General features: G+C 40.3%; 1 protein-coding gene across 1 annotated transcript; it reads left to right on the top strand.

Moving 5' to 3' along the window:
* Nucleotides 1-1,097: 1,097 nt before the first annotated feature.
* On the top strand, nt 1,098-24,277 carry enc1 (ectodermal-neural cortex 1). The gene is made up of 3 exons (XM_003216257.4): nt 1,098-1,321; nt 14,087-15,888; nt 20,403-24,277. Exon 2 carries the CDS (start codon nt 14,099-14,101, stop codon nt 15,866-15,868), a length of 1,770 nt encoding a protein of 589 aa, XP_003216305.1. The 5' UTR covers nt 1,098-1,321; nt 14,087-14,098; the 3' UTR covers nt 15,869-15,888; nt 20,403-24,277.
* The last annotated feature ends 1,093 nt before the right edge of the window (nt 24,278-25,370 follow it).

Raw genomic sequence — 25,370 nt, 5'->3', positions numbered from 1 at the left:
GGACACTCATGAGGATTTGATTAATTAATTAAAATTCATGAGTAAGGGTAAAGGTTTTCCCCTGACGTTAAGTCCAGTCGTGACTGACTCTGGGGGTTGGTGCTCATCTCCGTTTCTAAGCCAAAGAGCCGGCGATGTCCGTAGACACCTCCAAGGTCATGTGGCCGGCATGACTGCATGGAGCGCCATTAAACCAGGGTGAAAAAAAAATTGAAAAATTTTGGGGGTGGGGTTGAACCTTGGCTACAGCTCTGACGCCTGCCATAGATGTGGGCTAAATGTAGGGAGAGAATGCTTCTGGAACATGGTCATACAGCACGGAAAACTCACACCAACCTATTATTACTATTACAGTAGAGTCTCACTTATCCAAGCCTCTGGATAATCCAAGCCATTTTTGTAGTCAATGTTTTCAATATATTGTGATATTTTGGTGCTAAATTCGTAAATACAGTAATTACAACATAACATTACTGCGTATTGAACTACTTTTTCTGGCAAGTTTGTTGTACAACATGATGTTTTGGTGCTTCATTTGTAAAATCATAACCTAATTGGATGTTTAATAGGCTTTTCCTCAATCCATCCTTATAATCCAAGATATTTGCTTATCCAAGCTTCTGCCAGCCCGTTTAGCTTGGATAAGTGAGACTCTACTGTATTATTATTATACCCTCCCCTACAACCCAGCCAAAACAGCCAGTATCTTCAAGAAGGCGTGATCAAGAAAGGGGGAAAAATCCGACTGTTTCTTGAAGACTAGGCGAGAGAGTTCTTTGTGGAGCAGACAGAGTCCTGCTTCTGAATGGTCTCGCCTAGTCTTCAAGACCGCAGCAGGGCCCGGATCCGTTGGTGGTGACTGACCACAGGCTTGCCTCTGCTGCAAAAGGAGTTTTAGGACTGATTTCCTTCCTCTCAATGCCATCTTTGTACGCCATTCAAGGCTAGTGCCAGGAACCCCCTTGTCCCTTTCTGCGAGGCGAGGAGTAATCCCCCCGTTTGTTTCCACTCCTGCGCTCAGAGGAGGCGGGGCGGGGGGCGAGGCCAGGGGCAAGACCGCCCACTCCTCCCTATCTCTTTCTCCTCCTCCTGCAGCCGCAGTTCATACAAACGCGGCGAGGAAGCCAAGCGGCCGCTCAGTCAGTCGCCGGGGCCACTACGGCGTGGCTCCTCTCTCCATCTCTCTTGCTTCTCCGGCTCAGGCTGGGAAGGGGAGGCGGGTCTTTTGCGGAGAAGGACCCACAACCCCAGGCTCCCCATGCCGTGAGCGGCCCCACTCTCTGGAACTAGGACGCGGGAGTCCTCCGAAGACACGCCGGCTGTAAGTTGGAAGGGAAAAGTGGGTGGATAGTGGGGCACTCTTGGGGAGCATCTGCTGTAGAACAGGCATGGGGAAACTTGGGAGCTCCAGGTGTTTTGGACTCCAACTCCCACCATTCCTCGCAGCCTCAGGCCTGAAAAGGAAAGGGCCTGAGGCTGCGAGGAATGGTGGGAGTTGGAGTCCAAAACACTTGGAATTCCCAAGTTTCCCCATGCCTGGTGCAGATGCGCTTTGACTTACGACATTCAAAACTCTCTCTCCCGCACCCGATCCGGTTTCGGCACGAAATGGTATCCTGTGTGTAGAAAAGGGTCCCGATCTCTCTCTCTCCCCCCCCCCCCCCCCCCCCCCCCCCAAAAAAGAGGCGATTGTCTGTCTTTGCAGCCGAAGGAGCTGAATTGCGGCGCCTCCAACCGGGCTCGTTGCTTTTTTTCCCTCCGCACAGGAAGAAGGCGGGCCGGAGGGTGTGCTGTGCGGCTGCCTTTTCTCTCGCTTCCTTCCTTCCTCTCCCTCCTTCTCTTCCAAGGGATGCCTCGGAGTTTCTGCTCTTCCTTTCGAAGCAAAGGGGGAGGCAACACTTGGCGGTCTTTTGTGGAGACCCGCGTGGGCTTCCAAGGCAGCTGCAAAACGTGCCGATTGGCAAGGAAGCAGCAGTTTAAACATGTAGGCGCCTCTCACTCACCCACCTTTGTGTTTGCTCTTATCATGGGTAAGCCCTTCAAAAGCACCAAAGTGTAAGTAAGATTTATATTCCCGGTCTAGACCGGGAACAAACCAACTGGGGGAAAAAGTGACATAAAACCAGTATGCTCTTTCTTCTCTCTTACTTCTCCCAAATGACTGATTTGTGTCCCTTAAAAGACAGAGTGGGGTGTGTTCACAGTTTTGATATCTTGTTATTGAAGGCTTTCATGGCTGGACTCATTGGGGCCCCTTCCACACAGCTGGAAAAAAAAATCCCACATTATCTGCTTTGAACTGGAACATAGGCTAATGTGGACACAGATAGCCCAGTTCAAAGTAGATACTGTCGGATTTTCTACCTTGATATATTCAGGGTTATATGACTATATGGAAGGGCCCCTGGGTTGCCCTTCCGTATAGTCATATGGCCATGTTCCAGAAATATTATCTCCTGACGTTTCGCCCACATCTATGGCAGGCATCCTCAGAGGTTGTGAAGTATATGGCCATACAGTCTGGAAAACACACAACAGCCCTGTGATTCCGGTCATGAAAGCCTTTGAAAACACATTGTATGGTCATGTTCCAGAAGCATTCCCTTCTGACGTTTCGCCCGGATCCTTGGCAGGCATCCTCAGAGGTTGTGAGGTCTGTTGGAAACTAACAAGTGAGGTTTATATATCCTGTGGAAAATCCAGGGTGGGAGAAAGAACTCTTGTCTGTTGGAGGCAACTGTGAATGTTGCAATTGGCCAGCTTGATAGCATTGAATTGCTTTGCAGCTTCAAGGTCTGGCTGCTTCCTGCCTGGGGGAATCCTTTGTTGGGAAGTGTTAGCTGGCCCTGATTGTTTCCTGACTAGAATTCCCCGATTTTCTGATTGTTGTTCTTTATTTACTGTCTTGATTTTAGAGTTTTGTTTTTTTTTTAAAAAAAATACCGGTAGCCAGATTTTGTTCATTTTCATGGTTACCTCCTTTCAGTTGGAATTGTCCACATGCTTGTGGATTTCAATGACTTGTGGACAATTTCAATAGAAAGGAGTTAACCATGAAAATGAACAAAATCTGGCTACCAGTATTTTAAAAAACTCAGGACAGAAAATCAGGACAGAAAATAAAGAGCAACACTCTGAAAACAGGGGAATTCCAGGCATGAATCAGTCTGGCCCAGCTAACACCTCCCAACAAAGGACTCCCCCAGGCAGAAGCAGCCAGGCTTTGAAACTGAAATGCCATTCAGTGCTAATCAAACCGGCCAATTGCAGCATTCACACTTACCTCAAACAGACAAGAGTTCTTTCTCCCACCCTGAACATTCCACAGAGGTGTAAAACTCATTTGCCTAGTTCCCAATATACCTCACTACCTCTGAGGATGCCTGCCATAGATGTAGGTGAAACTTTAGGAGAGAATGCTTCTGGAACATGGCCATACAGCACAGAAAACTCAGCGACCCAAAGCTGTGATCGACCAGGAAAAAGTGACATAAAACCAGCATATTCTTTCTTCTCTCTCACTTCTCCTAAATGACTGGACTGTGTCCCTTAAAACTCCCCAAAATGACAGAGTGGGATGTGTTAACATTTTCCTTTAATTGATTTTATCCATCATGTTCCAGTGCTGCTTGATGACTGGAAGTGTTCAGAAACTAAAGTCCTAGATGCCACTTTTCCGGCTGCGTGTATTATCCCAAAACTTAAAATCCTATTACAAAGATTATCCAAATGATATTTTCTACCAGTCTGTATTCTACACTAATCTGGGCTTTTGCTTTGCTGTGGCTGTTGAAAAGGAAACAACAGTTTTTGCAGTGAAAATGGAATGTCCACATTAATTTGTGTCTGCTCCTTGTAAAAGAGAAATTCCTTTTTAACTGCTCAGGGCATCTCTGTTGAAAGCAAATTTAAATAAGCCACAAAGGAGAATCTCCTAGCCATGTATGAATTCCTATGATAAAATATGATTAACTATATCAATATTTGCTTAACAGTCAAGTCCATTCCTTATGTGGCTCCTTTAAAATCTTAAGAGAGGATTGTACACAGGAAGTAAAAGACTGTTTGCTCTAGGTGCATTCTTTTATTATTGCTGCATAGGAAAAACCAGAAAGTTAGTAATGAGATACTTGGTTTTAAGCTGTTGGCCTAATGAGAGGTATGTACAGATAATTATTGAGCTTTCACTGTTTTCATCCTCTGCCTAAAATCAGCTCCAAAACTCAAATACTTTATTTTGCTTCTCTGGGAGTGTGCATTTCTCTTCCTTCCAACCTGTAGAAGCAGAAGCTGAATTAGAGCAGTCATTGGAAAGATAGGCTTCCAATAACATGTTTGTTTTTTATCTCTTCATATGCAAAGAAATGATTAGTCTTAATCAGTCCTGTGGTCATTTATGCAGTGCCTTAGCAAACTATTCATTGTACTAAATCTTGTTTGTCCCAACTTCTGAAGACTCATTGAATTAATGGGAGAAGATTTGTTAAGTCAGCACAGAGTCACTCCCACTTATTCTATGGTTTTATTCCAGTTTGAACTAACAGCTGGATTTAGACCAGGCATTGGCAAACTTTGGCCCTCCAGGTGTTTTGGACTCCAACTCCCACAATTCCTAACAGTCGGTAGGCTGTTAGGAATTGTGGGAGTTGGAGTCCAAAACACCTGGAGGGCCAAAGTTTGCCAATGCCTGATTTAGACCCAAATGGGACCTCTGCATTTAAGAATATTATGCCTTAGTATAGAGAACCAATGTGGTTTGGTGTTGAACTATGACTGGAGACCAGAATTGAATCATGGAAATCCACAGTCACACTCAGCTTTAGAGGAAGACAATTCTTTGAAGAAATCTTACCACAAAAACAAAGTGATAAGGTCACTTTAGGGTTCATAAAAGCCAGAAACATGCAACAACATCAGCAAATACCATACAATGCAGGATGCAGGAGGATGAGAAAACAAAACAGGAAATAGCCTCTTATTTTTGAGCCTGGGAAAGGACTGTGAACGGATGTTGTAAACAGATGGTTGGGGGGCAAATTAGGACCCAAGATGGCTTTTGTATTGTAAAAAACCTGAAGATGTAGTGTAAAAATGAAGACTAATAGCCATCACTTGTAAAGTTCCTTTGAGGTGCTTCCTACTGAAATCTTGCTATTGGAAGGGACTGTTCTAATGCAGTCCTGTGCATCAACTTCCCACAAGCTGCTGGTGCCTTCTAGATATGTGGAATTACAACACATCACAGCCAGCCAGCATGCTGAGTGGGGTGTAGCTCTAATTCAGTGCTGATGTCAGGTATTGTGTCAGGAATCTTCCAGTTGCCCTACAGTTTATGGCTATCCCATGAATTTCATAAGATTTTCTTAGGCAAGGAGCATTAAGGGGTGGTTTTGCCAGTTCCTTCTACTGAAATATAGTCTACAGCACTTGGCATTCCTTGGCAATCTTCAATCCAAATACTAATGAAAACTAGCCCTGAGTAGCTTCCAAGATCAGACAGGACCATATGTACTTAGAAATAAATGGCATTGATCATGGTTATGCACTTTTGCTTCACATTTCCTTCTATGATTGGTAGTGTATATGTTTTGGTATGATTTACCTGAAGGACATTGTTACAATTGCTTTGCTTTGTTAAATGTCTCTGAAAATTATCTTTGCTAGAATACTCTGTTGCTTGCATAATTTGCAGCAGCAGAGCGAGGAGCAGTGTTTCAGCTGACAACTTGGAATGCTGTCCTGGTAGTTTATGGCCCACCCAAAATGCCCACATAATCAGAAGCTCATATAAATGGGTGTGCTGAAGTGGATCTCTATAAGAATTAACAAGTCAATCATATAGTGGAAACAAAAGAGTTCTAGATTATTCTGGAATGAAATTCTATTAGCACCAGTTAAGGCATTACTCAGTGAACACTTTTAATGGATATTTTGGTATCAATAATTTATTGGGATGCTGATACTCAGAAGTGTTCTAAGGTAAAGATAAGGAAACAGTGCATCTTTTATATTAGATTTTGCTTTTTCTGTTTGGAATTCTTTTGAAACTGCATTATTTTTTGAATGGATGAATGCTTTTCTGAGTTTGTATTTCCTGGTTCTACTTGCCCACTTTTTTTGGCTTGATGCAGGTTTTTAAAGTTGGGATGTAATATAAACTGCTGCTCTAGTTCTATTATTTTTTTCTGTTGGAAGCCACTCCAAGTCCCCTTGAAGAGAGAGGGCAGGATATAAATAAAGTTATTATTATTAGGTTAGAATTCACAGAAATCTAATGTAATGTTTTCCTTGTGATTCTGTGTTATGGTGAAAGACTTACTGTCAGTTGAATTCAACTTACTGCTTGAAGGATTCCATATACATGAGAGATCTCCAAGAGCTCCAGTCAACTGGCCTACTCGTTTTTGGCTCTTTGTTACATTTTTGGAATCTTTTCCTGTGCGATACCACAGTTATGGAAGCCCCAGCTTGCAAAGTACTACATGGAACTGACTGAGCTGCAGAAGCACTTTCAGCAAGTTTTTTTTTTTTTTTGCTTTGCATACATTTTAAAATTGCTATTAAGCCATACATTTTGAACATCCTGCCAAGCACTACCTCTAGCATAGTCTGATTCTATCATAAACTTTTATGTGCGCAGAGCTCTGTGTCTGTGCAGAGCTTGTTTCACACGCATGAAGGGTCCCATTACTGCAAAGCTCAAGACAAAACTATTTATAAGGTCATATCTTGAGAAGCTTTTTCCTTAATGCACTTGATTTGAGGGATTGTTTTAATTAACACACTCTGTCCCCGCAGGAAACCCAGACATGCTAGGCTTCCTACAGTCCTTGTGACTTAAGAGCAGCCTCAGATGGTGTTGATTTTGTGCATCAGGGTGGAATGAGTTCCTTCCGGATCAGGATGAGGAAATCACAGCCTATGTGCTGCATGCAGCCCTCAGGAGCTTGCTTTGCTCCCTAAAACACCTTCCAAACCTTTGGGCACATTTTCAAGAACAAAAAAACTTACCACCCAAATAGAAATAGAGCAGCAGTTTATACTATTGCAGACATCCCAACCTTAAAAACCTGCCTCTAGCAATGAAAAGTGGGTGAATAGAACCAGGAAATACAAACTCAGAAGTGTCTTCTACCTTAGTTTTGGGCTGAAAATGAGATGGTGTATCTGCCATGCCCCCCCCCCCCCCTCCGAAAGATTGCTAACATGGCATAGTGATTTGAGGATGCATCTACACAGTAGAATTAATGTAGTTCGATGCCAGTTTAACTCATAGCTCAATGTTATGGAATCCCGGGAGTTGTAGTGTCATAAAGTATCTTATGATTGTCATAATTGTAGTGTCATAAGGTATCAAAGAGTGCTGGTGTCTCAGAAAACTATACCTTCCATGATCTCATAACAGTGAAAGTGGTCAAACTGCATTCATTCTACAGCAGGGGTCCCCAAACTAAGGCCCGGGGGCCGGATGCGGCCCATCGAAGCCATTTATCCGGCCCCCACAGAACAAGGGCAGAAGGGGGTTGGGCTAAATGACCCAAGGGGTCTCTTCTTCTCTTACAACCCTTATTATTATTATTATTAACATTGAGGCTGGGTGGCCATCTGTCAGGGGTGCTTTGCTTGTGCTTTCGGTGCACAAAGGCAGAAGGGGGTTGGACTAAATGGCCCAAGGGGTCTCTTCCAACCCTCTTCTTTATTATTGTTGTTGTTATTATTAGTATTAGTATACATATATACAATATAATGTACAATAATATATAATATTATAATATATTGAATATGCATATAATATTAATATTATTTTGTAATACAATATAATACTAATAATACAATATAATAATATTAATTATATATTATATATTAAATGTAATGTTACTAATAATATTACAATATATTTATATGGTACACTATAGTAATTGATTGCCAGTATTGTGTTATGCTAATAATATAATGTATGTAAATTTAATTTGTAAGCCTCTCTGAGTCCCCTTCGGGGTGAGAAGTGCGGGATATAAATGTATTAAATAAATAAATAGTATTCATTATTATTGCTCGGTGGCCAACTATAGTCCGGCCCTCCAACAGTCCGAAGGATCTTGAACTGGCCCCCTGTTTAAAAAGTTTGGGGACCCCTGTTCTACAGTGTGGATGCATTTTGCATGTTGGATTTGGATGTTGAGAGAGCAGGGTTCAATTTCCCGCTCTGCCTTGGGCAAGTTGCATTTTCCTCAGGAAGGCATTGGCAAACCTCTTCTCAATAAATCTTGCCAAGAAAGCCATATGAGAGGATTGGCATAAGATAGAGTTGACTTGAAGGCACATAAAAACAACTTGCTTGCAGTTATCTACGCCATACCAGATATGTGATTTCAGTAGCTGGGTCTGAGAGATTTTAGAAGGCACCTCTGCTAAGCAATATTAAGTTATAAATATTAATTAAACTTAAGAGGAGACATACAGACTACATTTTAGGTTGCGGTAACTGCATTGTATAATACATACTTAATTTCAGCGGCAAATATTTACCTGATGACTCAGGATGATGGAGCGATAATATCTATTAGTTTCCAGTAGGTATAGCTGGTGATTTCTTGAGGGAGTAAGGTAAATTTTAAACTAGCATTAGCTTCTGGCAGTCTAGAACACCCAGTTAATGTTTGGTTGTTTGGCTGATAATTTTATTAGGCATAACAGCTAGTAACAATGGGATAAATCTAGTATTAGTTTCACCTAGATTATGTCCATTGAAATGAATGTAGTTGTTAATCACAGCTATCTTAGGTCTTGTTGATATCAGTGGTAGGACTAATGTTTGATTTAGTACTCTATACAGGAAATCTTGTGGCCGTCTAGATGTTAGACTGCAACTCCCACCATTCTTCATCTTTGGCGAAGTCCCAACAGTTTTTCATTCAAAAACACCTGGAGAATCACAGGGTTCCCATCCCTGGTTAAAATGGGATATAGGAATAAGTTAGTAAGGCCCTTTGTATTTTTTGGGCTGGGACAGGAACTTAAACTCCTTCATACTGAGTACGATTTTATGGCACTTCCAATAAAAACTTCTGGAGACTCACAGTTGCTCACCCCTTTGTTGATGGTGGTAAGAGGTATATTTATGCTGTAGATTTATTGTGGTTAGATGCCACTTTAATTGCCATAGCTCAATACTTTAAAATCATGGGAATTGTAGTTTTATGAGATCTTTAGCCTTCTCTGCAAAGAATGCTGGTGCTTCACCAAACTACAGCTTCCAGGATTCTATAGCATTGAGTCATAGCAATTAAAGTGGTGTCAAACAGTATTAACAAATGCATCCTAAGTATGTTTCAGATTGCAACCTGGCTGTTATCTCGTTTAGGATCAGTCATGGTTACTCATCCTCAGCGATGTTTGAGTTTATGCCAGAATGTGAAATACTGTTCTCAGGATGCAAATTGTGTGAGTACTTTGCAAACTGTAACCTAGAAATATTTTTACAGTGGCGTTCTTCTTCTGTCATGGTTACTAAGCAACCAAACTGGGTAATAAAAAGATTCCTACATGCTTTGACCATCAGGATATATCATAATCCTAGCTAAGGTGTGCTTCCCGGAATGTATGTTGCTATCAATGTACAAACTTCTGTAATGATTTCCAAATCAGAAGTGCTTAGCTTTGATATAAGTAGGATTGGCTTTAAAATGGAAAATATTCTAAGTCCTATGACAGGTTCTACATGTCCTTGGTACAGGTAGAAACCATGCCAGGGGGCTGTAAAAATAATAGTCCAAAATCTCCCCATAAGGTAATACATAGGATGTTTTTCAGCCATCAACAGAAACAGAGGCAGTTCAAGTAATCTTGTTGTGTGTAGTACAGTAGCAAACTACCCTCACTCCATGAAATCAAGGTGCATAATATGGAGAGCTTGCCAATTTATACATATGGCAGGAAATCCCCCAAGCATATTCCTTCCTTCCTGGCAATAAAAATTCATTATCACACAGATCAAACAATGTAAAACATTCTGCCCTCTCATGGCATGCATAGTTAGCATCTGTCTCTATCTGTCTTTTGATAAGAGTTTGCCATTGTTCAGATTGGAACTCTTGAAATCTTGGAGAATTGCTTATAAGAATAATGTATATATATAGTAGAGACTCTCAGTTAATCGAACACCCATGAGAATTGGTAGAGGTTGGATAAATGTAGTTTTTGGTCGCTTGAGAGTTACTATTAAAATAGGCCTAACTAATACTATAGCCTATACTATAGCATACAATACACTGTGTATTGATGTGATAATATTGAAACATAGTAATTAAAAGCAAATAAAGATAAACTTAATGTGACACGGCCATAATCTATTGGAAAATAACTGCATCCAGTCTCTGGGCACATATCCTTTTGGCAAATGGGAATCTCCATGAACATGTGGAGACCACCTTTTGAAAACCACTAGTCAAGAAATGCATGATCTTGTTAGAAAGCAACCCTTTGGACAAGTGATTTTCATAAGCTTTCATGTAATGGCACATGGTTTACTCAGTTGTTAAACTGAAGAACCATGTATTTAAACTTCCAAGGATAAAGACATGGAACTACAAAAATATATTTGGTTAGCAGAGGGTGGTTGTTTTTTTGAAGTTGAAATTTGCAGTTGCCCAAAAGATATACACTCTCTTGAAACCTCTTAATTTAAAATATGCATTCAGAGACAAAAAAAGTATTATAAAAATAACATATCTTGTTTACTCAAACATCTTGTATTAAATCATCATACAAGCACATTTCCTATTGAAGTTCAGTTACAGATAGGATGCAGCTTCTCTCTGTGTTGAGTACACAGGGTATCATTCTTAATCAATTGTCCATAGTCTTTAGGTATATTTGTACTCACTGAAGTTCATAATCATACTTCTAAATTGAAGTCCAAACAACAACCTGCTTTCACTGAAAACCAAACACATACATGCATCCACCTCCACTGAGGTCTGATGCAAAAGGGTGAATACAAAATGGAGTCCTGAATCTGAACATGCTTAGTACAATCACATGTTCCCTCTCACACCAAAGAGGTGAAAAACCAACATATACATAGAATACAGGTTAGAAAATATATACATTAACAAGGCTTGGCAGGTTGCTATTTCCAACAGATGCAGTTTTATTATTATACTGTATTATTAAAAACAGCTAGTATTTTAATTTTAATTTTTCCATTTTTTGCCAGTTGCTTGAGAGTTCCAGTTTACTAAAAGTCTACTGTAATGACATACTGCAGTGGCAAAACAGATGAATGGTTGGACAGTGCTCAGGAATCCACTGATCAGTTCTGAGTGGCTTCAGCATATAGTTTTGTTCATTTTTCTAAAAAGCCATTTCCAAACTCTGGTCCTCACCTTTTCTCCAAAGGAGCTAGGGCATTGCATTTTAAACAAATATTGTGGACTTCCCCATATGTCAAGGGCCTGGCCAATTCCTTTTGAGTGTCAGGTTTGACTCATCACCTGGTAGCAGATTAATGAATAGTTCAACTTCTCTGTGTAGATTCTTTCCGATTGAGTGACAAGTCTAGTCTCATGGGAAAGTTTCATGGAGGTCATGACAAATTATATCTTTCTGTCCTCTAAACTTCCTTAACACCTACTGTTGGTCTGGCCTGTGGAAACATAGCCTTTTCTGTAGGCTGTGGTAGTTTTTATAAAACTTGAACCAAAGCTGGTCTGACCAGTGTAACAGGTGGACCTAACCACAGTGGACTTTATGGTTGGTTAGGAACTGCCTTGAGTCCCAGTCTTCGGGGAGGGCAAACATAATGATTGATTCATTGAACAAATTAGGGTTTTTTTTTTAAAGGTTAGTTTTTCAGAACCTTTTAACCATCATGGCTAAAGCTGAAGATTCCAAGATATGTAGTCTAAAAAGCAACCTTGCTAAGGTTTTATTAGGAGTGATAGAGCCCTCTATTGTTCCCAGACATTATGACTTTTACTCAGTTGTTACGCATTATATCTAATAGATGATAATAATAATAACAATAATAATAATAATTTTATTTCTTACCTGCCTCTCCCCACTGCTCGTGGCAGGTCACAGCACAGTTAAAAACACACAAATACTATAAAAATTCTATAAACACGCATTAAAATTCAGTTCCATAAAAGATTCAGATCAAGGCATTTCTGCAAAATACATATTTATCACACAAGACAGAGAGACCAAAACACATGACATGAATTTAAAATTCATGCTTGGGTAGGCCTGCTGGAAGAGATAGGTCTTCTAATCCCTAACTAGAAGAGAAAGCCAGTGTGGTATAGGAATTTAAGTGCTAGACCCAGGAAGCCAGGATTGGAGTCTGTGTTAAGTCATGGAAACTCATGGAATCTCTCTCACCCAAAGAGGAAATCTATTGGTAAATGCCCTCTGAATAAATGTTGCCAATACGATAGGGTTCTCATAAGTCAGAGTTGACTTGAACACATAACAAAAAAACTGACATAGATAATACATACTTATGCTGCAGGAATTAATTTTTTGGATGCTGGCCTGTAGGTGGGCAGCTTGAATCCTTGTCCAAATCATACTGTTTTAGATCCAGTAGATCAGTGGTTTTCAACCTTGGGTGCCCAGATGTTTTTGGTCTACAAGTCCCAGAAATCCCAGCCAGTTTTCTAGCTGTTAGGATTTCTGGGAGTTGAAGGCAAAAAACATCTGGGGACCCCAGGTTGAGAACCTGCAGTAGATGCTTCCTATGAATGGCAGGGCTTCTTCTATCTGTAGGAGGCTTCTTATCTATTGAGGGATTCTTTCTCCTGGAAAGAGGCAGTGGTCATGTTTTTTCTCTTCTTTGCAGTCTTATATTCTCCAAGTATATGCTCTGCAGGGTAATGAGATCCTCTGGATGTGAATGTGGGAGGATATGGTAGTAGACCTGGGAATTGTAGACTAATAGGATGAAATCATCTCAGATTGTCTCCCCTTCTGCTGGAACATGTATTTTGACTGGAAATCCACTCAAAGGCTGCACTGGTTGGTGGGATGAAAATTGAATTTAGTCCATAGTCTTGCAAAAGAATATCCATTTTCCTCTGAACTGAATTAGCTCCAAGCTATTGCTTTATGAGAAACATAGGAAGCTTTATCCTTTGTAAGATAAGCAGTTAATGCTTTTCCCATTAAAAGGAATGGAATCAGTGAAGACTTCAGAATCAGGTCTCTTGTGTTTCAACGTGTACTTTAAATACTGTGGTTTTAGTCCTAAAATAACAGCTAGTTTCAGAGATGAGGATGTACACCTGTGGTAGACTCTCCACATAGCACTAGAAAAATTATGTTTTCAAAAAGTGTTGGGAACGACCTTTCAGCTTTATCTTTTCCATACCTTCTTGGTGTGGGCGAAACTTTCCTATCAGGATATCATCTTAATGAGCCTAATTTGTGGGTGCTAAAGTTCTTTGCAGTATTTTTTACATTCCTAAATGAAATTTGGCTTGTTGCTCCTCCTGCTGTGATTCAAGGCAGGAGAATGTTTACAGTATGTTCATCTGTGCATATTTTTGAATCATATGCTCTACACAGGAAAGGTGTGAAAAGCCAAAGGTGTCTCCTCCCCCAGCCTTTCTTAAACTGCCACTGTAGATTGCTGTAGAAGTGGGAGATCTGGTTTGCCAAGATAAACCTGCTGTCTTGAGCAATAATTTTAGAATATGCCGGTTAAGAGATTTGTATTAGAAAATACTTTATCCTCAGCTTATAATTCTATAATGCTTTGCAAGCTGGGCAAAAAAAAAAAACCATAGTTTGCAGGTCTGTAACCTTTTACCTTTGAGAGGGGTTGAAAATTTTCTTTTTTGGACTATAACTCCAAGAACCTCTCTCTCAGATACTGTAACCATGTTGTCTGGGGGGGGGGGGGTTCTGGAGACTGTATTCCAAAAGTGAACCCCCCCTCCAGCAATGCCAAGAAATTAGATCCCACTGATTTTACTGGTATAGCCTTAAAAATCAATATCTATATTATTATGGTATTTTATTTCTGCTTAAAAAAATCCTTACATTGTTTTCCTAAGACATATTTGCTATTTTTTATGTTTAGGTGTGGAAGAAAATGTCCGTCAGCATGCATGAGAATCGCAAGTCCAGAGCCAGCACTGGCTCCATAAACATATATTTATTCCACAAATCCTCCTATGCTGATAGCGTCCTCACTCATCTCAACCTTCTGCGTCAGCAACGCCTTTTTACAGATGTTCTTCTCCATGCCGGGAACAAGTCCTTTCCTTGCCATAGAGCTGTTTTGGCCGCTTGCAGCCGCTACTTTGAAGCCATGTTCAGTGGAGGACTCAAAGAGAGCCAAGCCAGTGAAGTGAACTTCCATAACTCCATACACCCAGAGGTTCTAGAGCTTCTCCTTGACTATGCTTACTCCTCAAGGGTCATCATCAATGAAGAAAATGCAGAGTCTCTTCTAGAGGCAGGTGACATGTTGGAGTTCCAAGACATTAGAGATGCTTGTGCAGAGTTCTTAGAGAAGAACCTTCACCCTACAAACTGCCTTGGCATGCTGCTTCTCTCTGATGCTCATCAGTGCACCAAACTTTATGAGCTTTCTTGGAGGATGTGTCTTAGCAACTTCCAAACCATCAGTAAAAGTGAAGACTTTCTTCAACTCCCCAAAGACATGGTTGTGCAGCTCCTGTCAAGTGAAGAACTGGAGACTGAAGATGAGCGGTTAGTATATGAATCAGCCATGAACTGGATAAACTATGATCTGAACAAACGCCACTGTTATCTTCCAGAACTGTTGCAGACCGTGAGGTTGGCCCTTCTGCCTGCCATCTATCTCATGGAGAATGTAGCTACTGAGGAACTCATTACCAAGCACAGGAAGAGCGAAAACATTGTTGAAGAAGCAATACGGTGCAAATTGAAGATTTTGCAAAATGATGGTGTAGTCACTAGTTTATGTGCAAGACCCCGAAAAACTGGCCATGCCTTATTTCTTTTGGGAGGGCAAACGTTTATGTGTGACAAGTTGTACCTGGTTGACCAAAAAGCAAAAGAGATCATTCCAAAAGCTGACATTCCAAGCCCAAGGAAAGAGTTCAGTGCATGTGCTATTGGTTGCAAAGTCTATATTACCGGTGGCCGGGGTTCTGAAAATGGAGTCTCTAAAGATGTTTGGGTGTACGATACACTTCATGAAGAGTGGTCCAAGGCTGCTCCCATGCTAGTTGCACGATTTGGCCATGGTTCTGCTGAACTCAAACACTGCCTTTATGTTGTAGGAGGCCACACAGCAGCCACTGGTTGTCTTCCAGCATCTCCTTCAGTATCCTTAAAACAGGTAGAACAGTATGACCCTGTGACCAACAAATGGACAATGGTTGCCCCGCTTCGAGAAGGAGTAAGCAATGCGGCTGTTGTGAGTGCAAAGCTGAAGCTTTTTGCTTTTGGTGGTACCAGTGTTAGCCATGATAAGCTACCCAAAGTTCAATGTTATGACCTGTGTGAGAACAGATGGACAGTACCAGCTACCTGTCCCCAGCCATGGCGATATACAGCTGCAGCTGTTCTGGGCAACCAGATTTTTATTATGGGTGGAGACACCGAATTCTCTGCATGCTCTGCTTATAAATTCAACAGTGAAACCTACCAGTGGACTAAAGTGGGAGATGTGACGGCTAAGAGAATGAGCTGCCATGCAGTAGCATCTGGAAACAAGTTGTACGTCGTTGGAGGATATTTTGGCATCCAGAGATGCAAGACACTAGATTGCTATGACCCCACACTAGATGTGTGGAACAGCATAACCACAGTGCCCTATTCGCTAATTCCCACTGCATTTGTGAGCACATGGAAGCATCTCCCTTCTTAATTGCATGTGTGCCTATACAGGTGAGGAACCACATCTACCAATACAGGTGGTTGTTTTGCATTTGTACAGGTATTAATGTCATATGTGATATGATTTAGCCAGTGCTATATCTTATTGACAGAATTGGGAATAGAACCCCAGCCCCATTTTCTCAAATTAAACACCACAGTTTTGCAAGTAACATTATTTGGTTTATTGAGTACTGTAAGCATACTCAATTTCCTCCAGGTAAACACCTATGTAAGCAATGTTAGACATGAACTGGGTGATCATACATGCAGCCATCAGTAATTTGTGTTTCCATGACATAAAGGTTGCTTTTTGCTCGGCCCTTGATCTGATTCACATTAGCTATGTTTACAAAATTGATTCATGTGTACAGTAGGTCTCTCCTATCCATGAAGGATATGTTCCTGGCCTCACTGCAGTTGTATGAAACTATGGATACATCTAAATGCTATTCAGTTACCTCCTTTCAATCCCAGCATACCATAGTGGTTTGACTTTGATATCTGAATGGATGCCTATCATCTGCATGTGTAGACCACTTTTTGAAAACACATTTCAAGCCACATATCAACATCAAATACAAATTATGTAGGCTTGTGTATTTGGACCTAATGAAATTAAGACTATTTATAATATACACAAAAACGTGTGTCTGATGGTGAATCATGCTAACCCTATTCTTAAAAGAAGACATATCATTTGGTTCAAGTTATAATTTGGCTTGCAAGGCAGAGCGTTTCAAAGCCCATAAATTCTATTTTACAGTTCATTGCCTTGGCCCAGATTTGCACCTGATGGTGTGAACAAGTGCAGGACTGGTGACCACTACAGAATGGCATTTGCTTACAATAAACTCTGAATTTGAACTAGTTCTTGCAGATGCTTGTCTAGCTTTCTTGCTATTGGCATACACTTTTTTACCTTATTTTCCCCCATTTTTGAAGTGCCAATAGAACTATTCCTTGTGATACATCCTTTTCTTAACAGTTGGATGTGCTTTTAGGGATTTATATCTGGTTTTCCCACCCCTTTTCACATTTCCAAAATGGCAAGATGAATATTGAATTCTAAGAGACTTCTTAATCATTGAGCTTGGGTTCAGAGTGCAAAGGTTTGTATTTTTCCAAAGTAAGTGAAGCCCAATCTTACTCACAGCTTACTGCTCTTTTAATAATTTTTTTTTTGCTCTTCAAATCACATTTTTACTAGTGACTGGGCTACTCCATCTGAATATTCCATGAATTGCATTTCAGGTTTCCTAAATAGACTCATGCCCATAATTCTGCCTGGCATTTTGATGCTGCACAAAGAACCCATAAAGCTTTTCAGGTTGTAAATATACTCTGTGGTATTATTGTCTTCTAGTGAAGACTAGTGCTGGTGGAAAGATTAAGAGGAACTGGCTAGGTTACACTTGCAATAAAAGCAGGATAATCTCTTTGTAAAAAAGTAGGTGCCAAAAAGAAAGCCATTTAGCAATATCTATAAAATAGTTGTAGATTGGGCTGTTTTAGTTCAAGTTCAGCCGTGGTGGAGGCTCCTTCTTTGGAGGCTTTTAAGCAGAGGCTGGATGGACATCTATCAGGGGCGCTTTGAATGTCATTTTCTGGCTTTTTGGCAGGGGGTTGGACTGGATGGCCCATGAGGTCTCTTCCAACTCTATGATTCCATGCTAATATGGTTACAGTGTTGCATTCTTAATTCCATAGAATTGAGTGATTCCTGGTTTTTCAATCCTTTCAATCCTTGCATAACACTTCTATTAGCATTCTTTTCTTTTGAGTTATTTTAAAGTGTTTTATGATGTTATCTCAGTAATCCACACAAAAACTTTTCCTGACATAGTTGATAATGATGACTTGCAGATGTGCAGGGTTTCAGTGCCCATCATTCCTAGCCAGCATGGATATTGGCTGCTGTTGTGGATGCTGTATATTCAAATCCAATATGTCTAAAGGTTGCATCTATGATGCATCCATGCTGTGGAATTAGTGTTGTTTGGCACCACTTGGGAGACAAGGCTAAAGATCTTGTAAAACTATAATTTCCATGATTCCATAGCATTCTGGGGTCAAACCACACTAATTCTACAGCAGTGGTTCTCAACCTGTGGGTCCACAAATGTTTTGGCCTACAACTCCCAGAAATCCCAGACAGTTTACCAGCTGTTAGGATTTATGGGAGTTGAAGGCCAAAACCTCTGGGGACCCACAGGTTGAGAATCACTGTTCTATAGTATAGCTAGCTAATCTCTTAAGGAAGGCAGCTATAGGGTATGATGATTTCCCATTTTATTGCAAATAGCCAAGAAATGGGTGTGATTAAGCTTTTAGAAAAGACAAGCTTTTCTAAAAACAGAATGTGCTGGTTTCCATCCAAAATACAATGGTCTCAAACACTTAAGTTTGAAAATACCCTGAATACTTAAGGCTAATTGCACATTTCCTGTGCAACCCAAAAATTAAGCAAATAAACCTTCAAACCACTCAGAAACCTATAGTGAGAGAACTGGCAGAGAGAACCCTCTGATCATTCCATTTTTGGTATTTAAATTGTCATTAATTCAACCATCTTAGTGGTAACAAATTCTTAGACTCAGAACTGTGCCAAGAGAAATGCTTAACATGTTTTTTCAGCACTTTCCTGGATTGTTCTTTTCATTATTACTGTTATCGGTTGATGTTACAGGTTGATTATCTCTTATCTGGAATTCCAAATTATCCCAAATTGTTCACTGTCTGGATGAGATGCTTGCTAATGGTTCAGTGTACATAAGCTTTGTTTCATGTGCAAAATTATTAAATTATTGTGACTAAAATTATATGTTTATATGTGGGTCTGATCTCTAGGCTACTTCTCTCTCTATATACACACACACATACATACATGCAAGTATTTCAAAATCTGGAAAAAAATCTGAAATATGGAACACTTCTTGTCCCAAGTATTTTGAATAAGGGATCCTCAGCCTATATTTTGAAAATGAAGCTATCTCATGTGTACATCCAAAAAGTTGCCATTTCAGCTTAAATCACAAAGCCAACATATTTTCCTGTTCCATTTTTCCTTCTTAAAGCCCTGCTTAAGCTTCAGCTTCTGTGTTAAGATAACTGGATAGATGTAACTGGGGCTGCACAGTGCACATCCAGCATGGAGTGGTTTTTTTTTAAAAAAAACTGTCCTGCTGACAAAGCAGCAGGAGGGAAGGACAGAAAGGAAATTACTTCTGATTATGCTGTGTTTTCATGGTGCTGTGTGGCCCCAGCCTGACAGCAGTTAGGGAAATCTTAAATCTGCTTTGTCTCTTCCTTCAGACTTGTGGCTTCTCTCATGACTAGGAGTCCACATCCCTGCACAAGAGGGGAAAAAAGCAAATCTATGTATAATCATGATATTGGCTTCAGTGGTTAAATATATGGAAGACCAACCACCAAGAAATACTAGACCAACCACCAAGAAATACTTTTAAAAGTTGTCTGTCTTAGAATCAGTGAGAGATAGACAGCAAAGTCTGCAGCATTAGCTTGACTGTCTTTTCTGCACTGAACTTTTCCCCTGCACTTTGAATCTGAGATTGGATTCAGCTTTCAGAAACAGGCATGTATATTCAAATGTGTCCCACCAGGTTAACTGGAGCAATTTTGTAATTACACCAGCGGAAATCCCATCAAACTCTGCTTCATACGTCCTGGCAGAACTATTAATTTCTACTTTAAAAACCAGCATGGTGCCTGGTTTCAAAACTGGCCGTGAGCATAATGGAGTGAGAAGGTGGAGTGCGGACGCCAAACCATGGCATCCAAAGCCAATATTTTGCACTGAATAATCAACGTAACAGAAAAGGCTTCAATGGGGAGGCACTGGAGCATACCACATTGTCGCATGACAAAGCACTGCGAAGCAGAATTCTGACATAATGAATAGCAGAAACCTTTTAAATAAGGGGATTAATATGTCTGCCATTCATATTCTGAATCGGTCCTATTCAAGATTCTCCATGGTTAACAGGGCATTGGTTGGCTATTCTCTTCTCCAGCAGGGCTGCACCCCCCCCCCCCCCTCCATTTTTGTTGTTGCTAGTTTGCTTTGGCTTGAGACCAAAGTGGCTATCCTGCTACTCCTGCCCAGGCAGTTATTTTTTGTTTGTTTGCTCAAGGGAAGCTGCAATAGATGTCCCTCCCAATCTCCTAGTTTTAACTCTGCCATATTGTCAGTTTGTAGAGCTTAGAGGAGGAAAGCCTGATACTGAATTGATATATAACTTCTATCAAGGAGAAAAAATTTGCCATATCAGAATACTGAGAAGTTAACTTTAGTTGCAGAATCTGTGTTTCAGTTTTATTCTTGCACTTCATTTTGTGAAGGAAATCAACTGGTGGTTTTGGCACTGATCTCTGAAAGAGGCGTTGACATTTTCTGTAAGCTAGATCTGGCCTTGAATGCTACTTTGAATTTTGAGAAAACATCTGAACAGCATATTATTTCACCAAGCTCTTCTAATTTGTCTCTTTTTTCTCTTTCTTAGTTTATTCCATTATTTGGTTAAGAACATTGGCGCCAACGGTGGAGAAAACGGTTTGAATGAAGAAAAAAAAAACTATTCTGCTTTCTGTTCCTGAGTTTGAAGAAAATCTTCTGCACCTTCTGAATATTTTAAGGCTGAAAATGAAGGAATAGAAGGGGATTATTGTCTTCAGTATATCAGCATATTGTTTAACTCTGAATGAATTGACCTGTGATCGGGTCCCTGTGTCAGTAATTGTGGATTAATGTCAAGTTTAATCAGCCCTTAAAAGGAAAGAGAGGCGGGAGGGAGGGGAGCTGAACTTTCCAGAGCGGCACAACATAGCGCAAGCCTCCGTTTTCATGGACTTTGCTGTTTGTGTTTGGAATTGGAAATGCTTGTTGCCTCTCTTTGTGACAGTTTGAAACCTCAGCAGCAGCTGCAGAGGGAAAAGGGGGCCAGGTCTGGAGCAGCGGCAAGATATATGTCTTTGTGAATGAAGATGCAGCTGGATCCCTTTCCACAGAGATGAGCGTGTTTTCCTAGGCAGTGCCTGGAGCATCCATCTCAGTTGCCAAGCTGTGGCAAGTGACTTTCTTCTTGCTAAGGAGCAACAGCTCATATTATTTACACTACAATTTCTTTTTTTGCAGTATTTGTGGGTGAAGGGAAATAATGATGCCCCCCTGAATTTGATTCCTTCTTATATTTATTAATTACAGCTGTCCTACTTCTAAATTGTTACTTGTTGTAGATAGCTATTTATTGTTCAGTGCTTGCATGCCAATACAATGCCTAGAGTTGTCTTCAAGTGCGAAGGGTTTGAGTGGATCGTATGGTTGGTTTTGCTCTGCTGCACAAGGAAGACGCTGAGTTGTATCAGAGGAGAGGAGAGGGGAATGAGGCCAGGGTCAGAAATGGCAGGATTACAAGGTGGCGTCTTAAATGACACATGTCCTGAAGGAAGGAGGTGGCTTTCTCAGGCCACTGGCTCCCAGGGTTACATGCGGTGTGGCTTTGGTGAGCGTATTCCTGTTACACGTTATTTGCCTAGTCATGCCTTTTTGAATGAACTCATCTGGAAATACCCGGCCAGCTTTCTTTTTGTGCAGCCGCATTGCTATTGCAAAGAGAGGATGGGGTGGAAAATAGCCTGCAGAATTCTTTACACAGAGCCCTCTTCATGGCATTATTCACTCTTTGCTTTTTGTTTGTTTGGTATTTATTTATTTATTTGCCGGGGAGCGGTATTTGCCATGGTCCCCCTTTTTTCTAACTAATGGAAGTTTATCTCATTTAAAACTAAGAAACAAGATAATGGGGAATTATAGGTTCATCCCTTTTGGATTGAAATGGTCTTAACAAACTCCTTCTACCTCCCTGTCCATTTCATGTAACACCTGTTATGATAGTTAGAATGACAAAGAGAAAACAAAGTTGTTCAGTCCTGAAGTATTTGTATTTGTTTTCATTAATTAACAATTTAAAAGACTTTCAGATACATAGTTGACATAATCTCATAAAAGAGATTTGAAATACCCCCCCTCTTTAATTTATTTTTTAAACCTACTCCCTTTAAAAAAAATCAGCAACAACCCTGTTCATTCCATTGTTTTTACACAGGGTTCGTGTGTTTTGTTTTGCCAGACTATTACTTAAGGTTTATATAAGAACTGGTTGTGGCCCAAGCAACATAAAGCTGCCAGTCCTCCATTGTGGTTGGTTGTCTTGTCTGATGTTGTAGAAACAAAATGGTTTTCAATTGCATGCGTGCATGTCTACAAGGAGTTATATTATTATGCCTGCCTACATGATGGTGATGCTGATGATGTAGCTAAACTTTTGACATCTCTTTACATATAGAACAACATTTTAACAGAGTCCATAGCACAGTCCTGTATTCAGATGTACAGTGGGGCTGATTTCCTAGAATAGCCTTTTCCAGCATTGTGCCTTCTAATGTGGCGAATTACAATTTCCATTATCCCCACACCAAAATAATAAGACGAAGTGGGTTGGAAGGGATGGGGATTGTAGACTGACACATCTGGAGGGCAACAGATTAGAAAAGGCTGTGATATGTTTTAAGATGGCAGCCTCAAGTCTTAAAAGAGAATTTTCTCATGCTCTCATAGGCTAATTTTCCTAAGTTTTGATATATGCATTTCTTATGTATTACAGTTAAATAAGAAATGAATGTATGTGCATTCTTACAGATACTTGTGGTCCTTAGCATGGTTAGCAGAAATGTGTTTTTTAAAAGAAACTCTGAATTACTTGCATTTCTATATGCAGAAGTTTTGTGTGGCAAGCCACTGCTTTGATTTGCACACTTTTCACAGATTCTTAAGTTTTCTTACATTATAGCTGCAATGGAAGGCTGCATAAAGGCTTCCCAGCCCAAAATTCTCTTCTGAACTTCGATTCAAATATACTGAGTGACTGGAATAAAGGAAAAACTAAAGTCTCACTAGATTGTGGACACAGAATATTCGAAGAAATAGATGATTTGCTGGTGGTCACTCTTTGCTTGGGAAAAAGGCTGTTTGCCTTCTCTTTGAGTTTTAAGAATCTCTCTTCCTTTGCTGGGGATTTCTGTAACCATGCAGCACACGGCAACAACATACCAAGAGGAAGGTTTGCCAGATTATGGACCTCCTTCCCAAATGATGTACAATTAGCCCTTCACATTTGCTGAGATTAGGGGCACAGGACTCTCACAAAAGTGAAAACCATGAATAAAGAAATTGCTTTTTATTTTACCTGAGAGAACTCTTCTCTGGGAATTTCTAAGTCTCCAGCACAATTTATGGTCAAATGCCATAGGAAGAACAGATTTAATCAAATCCATGAATAATTAAACTCACAACAGTTAAAGCCAGAGATGTGGAGAGATGACTCCATTGTCAGATGGTTAAAAACTGGAAAAGACATTAGAACAGTAATTTTTAACCCATGTCCTGACATTAAATTTGGTTTTGATAAAGAGTCTCTCGGCACAAATACTTTAAGCAAGACTTGTTGCTCAGTTGCATTGGGATTGCAGCCCCCTTAGTTCTTGCAAAGTTTACGTGCAAATAAAATGTCTCTAAAGCACTGCTGAACTGTGAAAGCTTTTTTAAAAATACTCCTTTAGTACAGGCATAAATCTCAGAGTACTTTGAATGAAGGGTCCAAAAATTCCTTTGTTTTCCTTGTTGAGAGAAGGGACAGAATTTTGCCTGCAGCAGCTCTCGATACAGCTGTCTAGCTTATGACACAAATCTGGTTTGTAATACCATCCAATTTCCTAAAGTGTCTGAAGTTTCTGAAGTTGTATTTCAAAGCAGTGGTTTGCTTTTAAGTCCTAGGATTTAATTCCTGGGTATAAGTTGAAGGAAACTGAAAAAGCAGGGTGGGCCTCTAGCCCTGTCGGCAAATACTTTGGGTTCCCCTCCTTTGAATTGACGTGGGAATCCTGACCTCCTACTTGGCGATTCCAGTCAGAGAAGCAGCCCACACTTCTGAGACAAATGCAATTCACACTAGAGTGCGCACAAAAACCCCTTGGCATAAGACTGAAAGTTCTTCCCGTTTTGTGGTCCGGTTGCTGTGGAAACGCACAACAAAGGGCAGCCTACCACTTCTGGTATAATTGTGTAGTCCCTTTTCTGTAGGCCTGACACCTGTCTGAATAAAGAGTGATTAGAGCTGAATAGTGTCCCTTGTCTGACAATTGAAGATGCGGTTCACGTACAGCACCGACAACAACAAAAAGGAAAGCAAAGAAGTAAAAATGTCTATGTTGTGTCTCTTTGTTTGCAACTACGTTTTGAAGTTTTGTAAAACTGCATTTTTTTTCACAATGTGAAACTGAAGGTCAATAAATTATTAGAGATTTTCTCTTCAAAGAATAAGTTCTTCTGTGATTTGTTTGTTTTTTATTTGCCATGCAAAAAACATTTGCATTGATTCATTTAATACTCAACATCCTCATAAAAAAGGGGGGGGGGCAGCTACAAGAAAGGAGTTCATTAATTTGTTTTAAATATCTGTTTCAGTTGCACTTGGAATTCCCTCCTTTGTTTTGCCCTGTCACTCTTAGTATGAACTACTTCGGGAAAGTTCAACAGCAAAAATGACAGGAGCTTTAAGACAGCTCTGTGGACAGGAAATGCAAGGCTTTGCAAATCTCCCCACCTCCTGGCTCTTGAAGCATGGCTTAGGGACTGATATTACTTCAGAAGGAATTGTGCAAGTTAAATCCTGCTAAATTATTTCTGAAGGATGAGAGGAAAGGATAAGTGGTATTTAAGAAAATGTATGTCATTTATTTTTGCTGCAATGTAGTCAATAATATGAGTTGGATCCAGATTTGACTGCCTATATTCATGTATTATGTCTAGAAATTTCAGTTGAAAAACAACCCAAAAAACCACAGTTCACTGTGAGTAATGTACTTTAATTCTTCTCAAAAAGGGAGTTATTCCCTTCTCTGAGTAGAACGACAAAAGGCAAGAGCTTATTCTGTTCTCTAGAGGTGACATCAGTGCTTTCCTCTCTCTGCAGAATGATCCTTGACTTATCCAGGCGTCATATCAAAATCCATTATTTTATACCCAAAACTTGCCTTTAGCTTATACAGGAGGTTGACTTACACATGAATATATACGGTATGATTGGGAGAGATCCATCAACATCAAGGACGTATTAGAATCATAGATTCATAATTACATAAGGCCTTATGTAATTAAGGTTAATATTTGATGGATGTATTTTAAGCACTAATAAGTTTGGACCCAGACTTCAGTATTGCTCTGTTTTCTCACAACATACTGGATTAGGTCCACATGTAGATGTGTGCCATTAAGCTTCCTTATGAGCCGCAGTGGCGCAGTGGGTTAAACCCTTGTGTCGGCAGGACTGCTGGTCTGAAGGTTGCCGGTTCAAATCTGTGAGACGGAGTGAGCTCCCATCTATCAGCTCTAGCTTGGGGGGATATGAGAAAAG

This window comes from Anolis carolinensis, chromosome 2, assembly GCF_035594765.1.
Source record: "Anolis carolinensis isolate JA03-04 chromosome 2, rAnoCar3.1.pri, whole genome shotgun sequence".
NCBI classification, from domain to species: Eukaryota; Metazoa; Chordata; class Lepidosauria; order Squamata; family Dactyloidae; genus Anolis; species Anolis carolinensis.
This window is presented reverse-complemented; position numbering and strand designations above follow the sequence as displayed.

Bases quoted from the DNA above. Each gene is read 5' to 3' on its own strand.
- enc1 (XM_003216257.4), top strand. From the start codon at position 14,099: ATGTCCGTCAGCATGCATGAGAATCGCAAGTCCAGAGCCAGCACTGGC.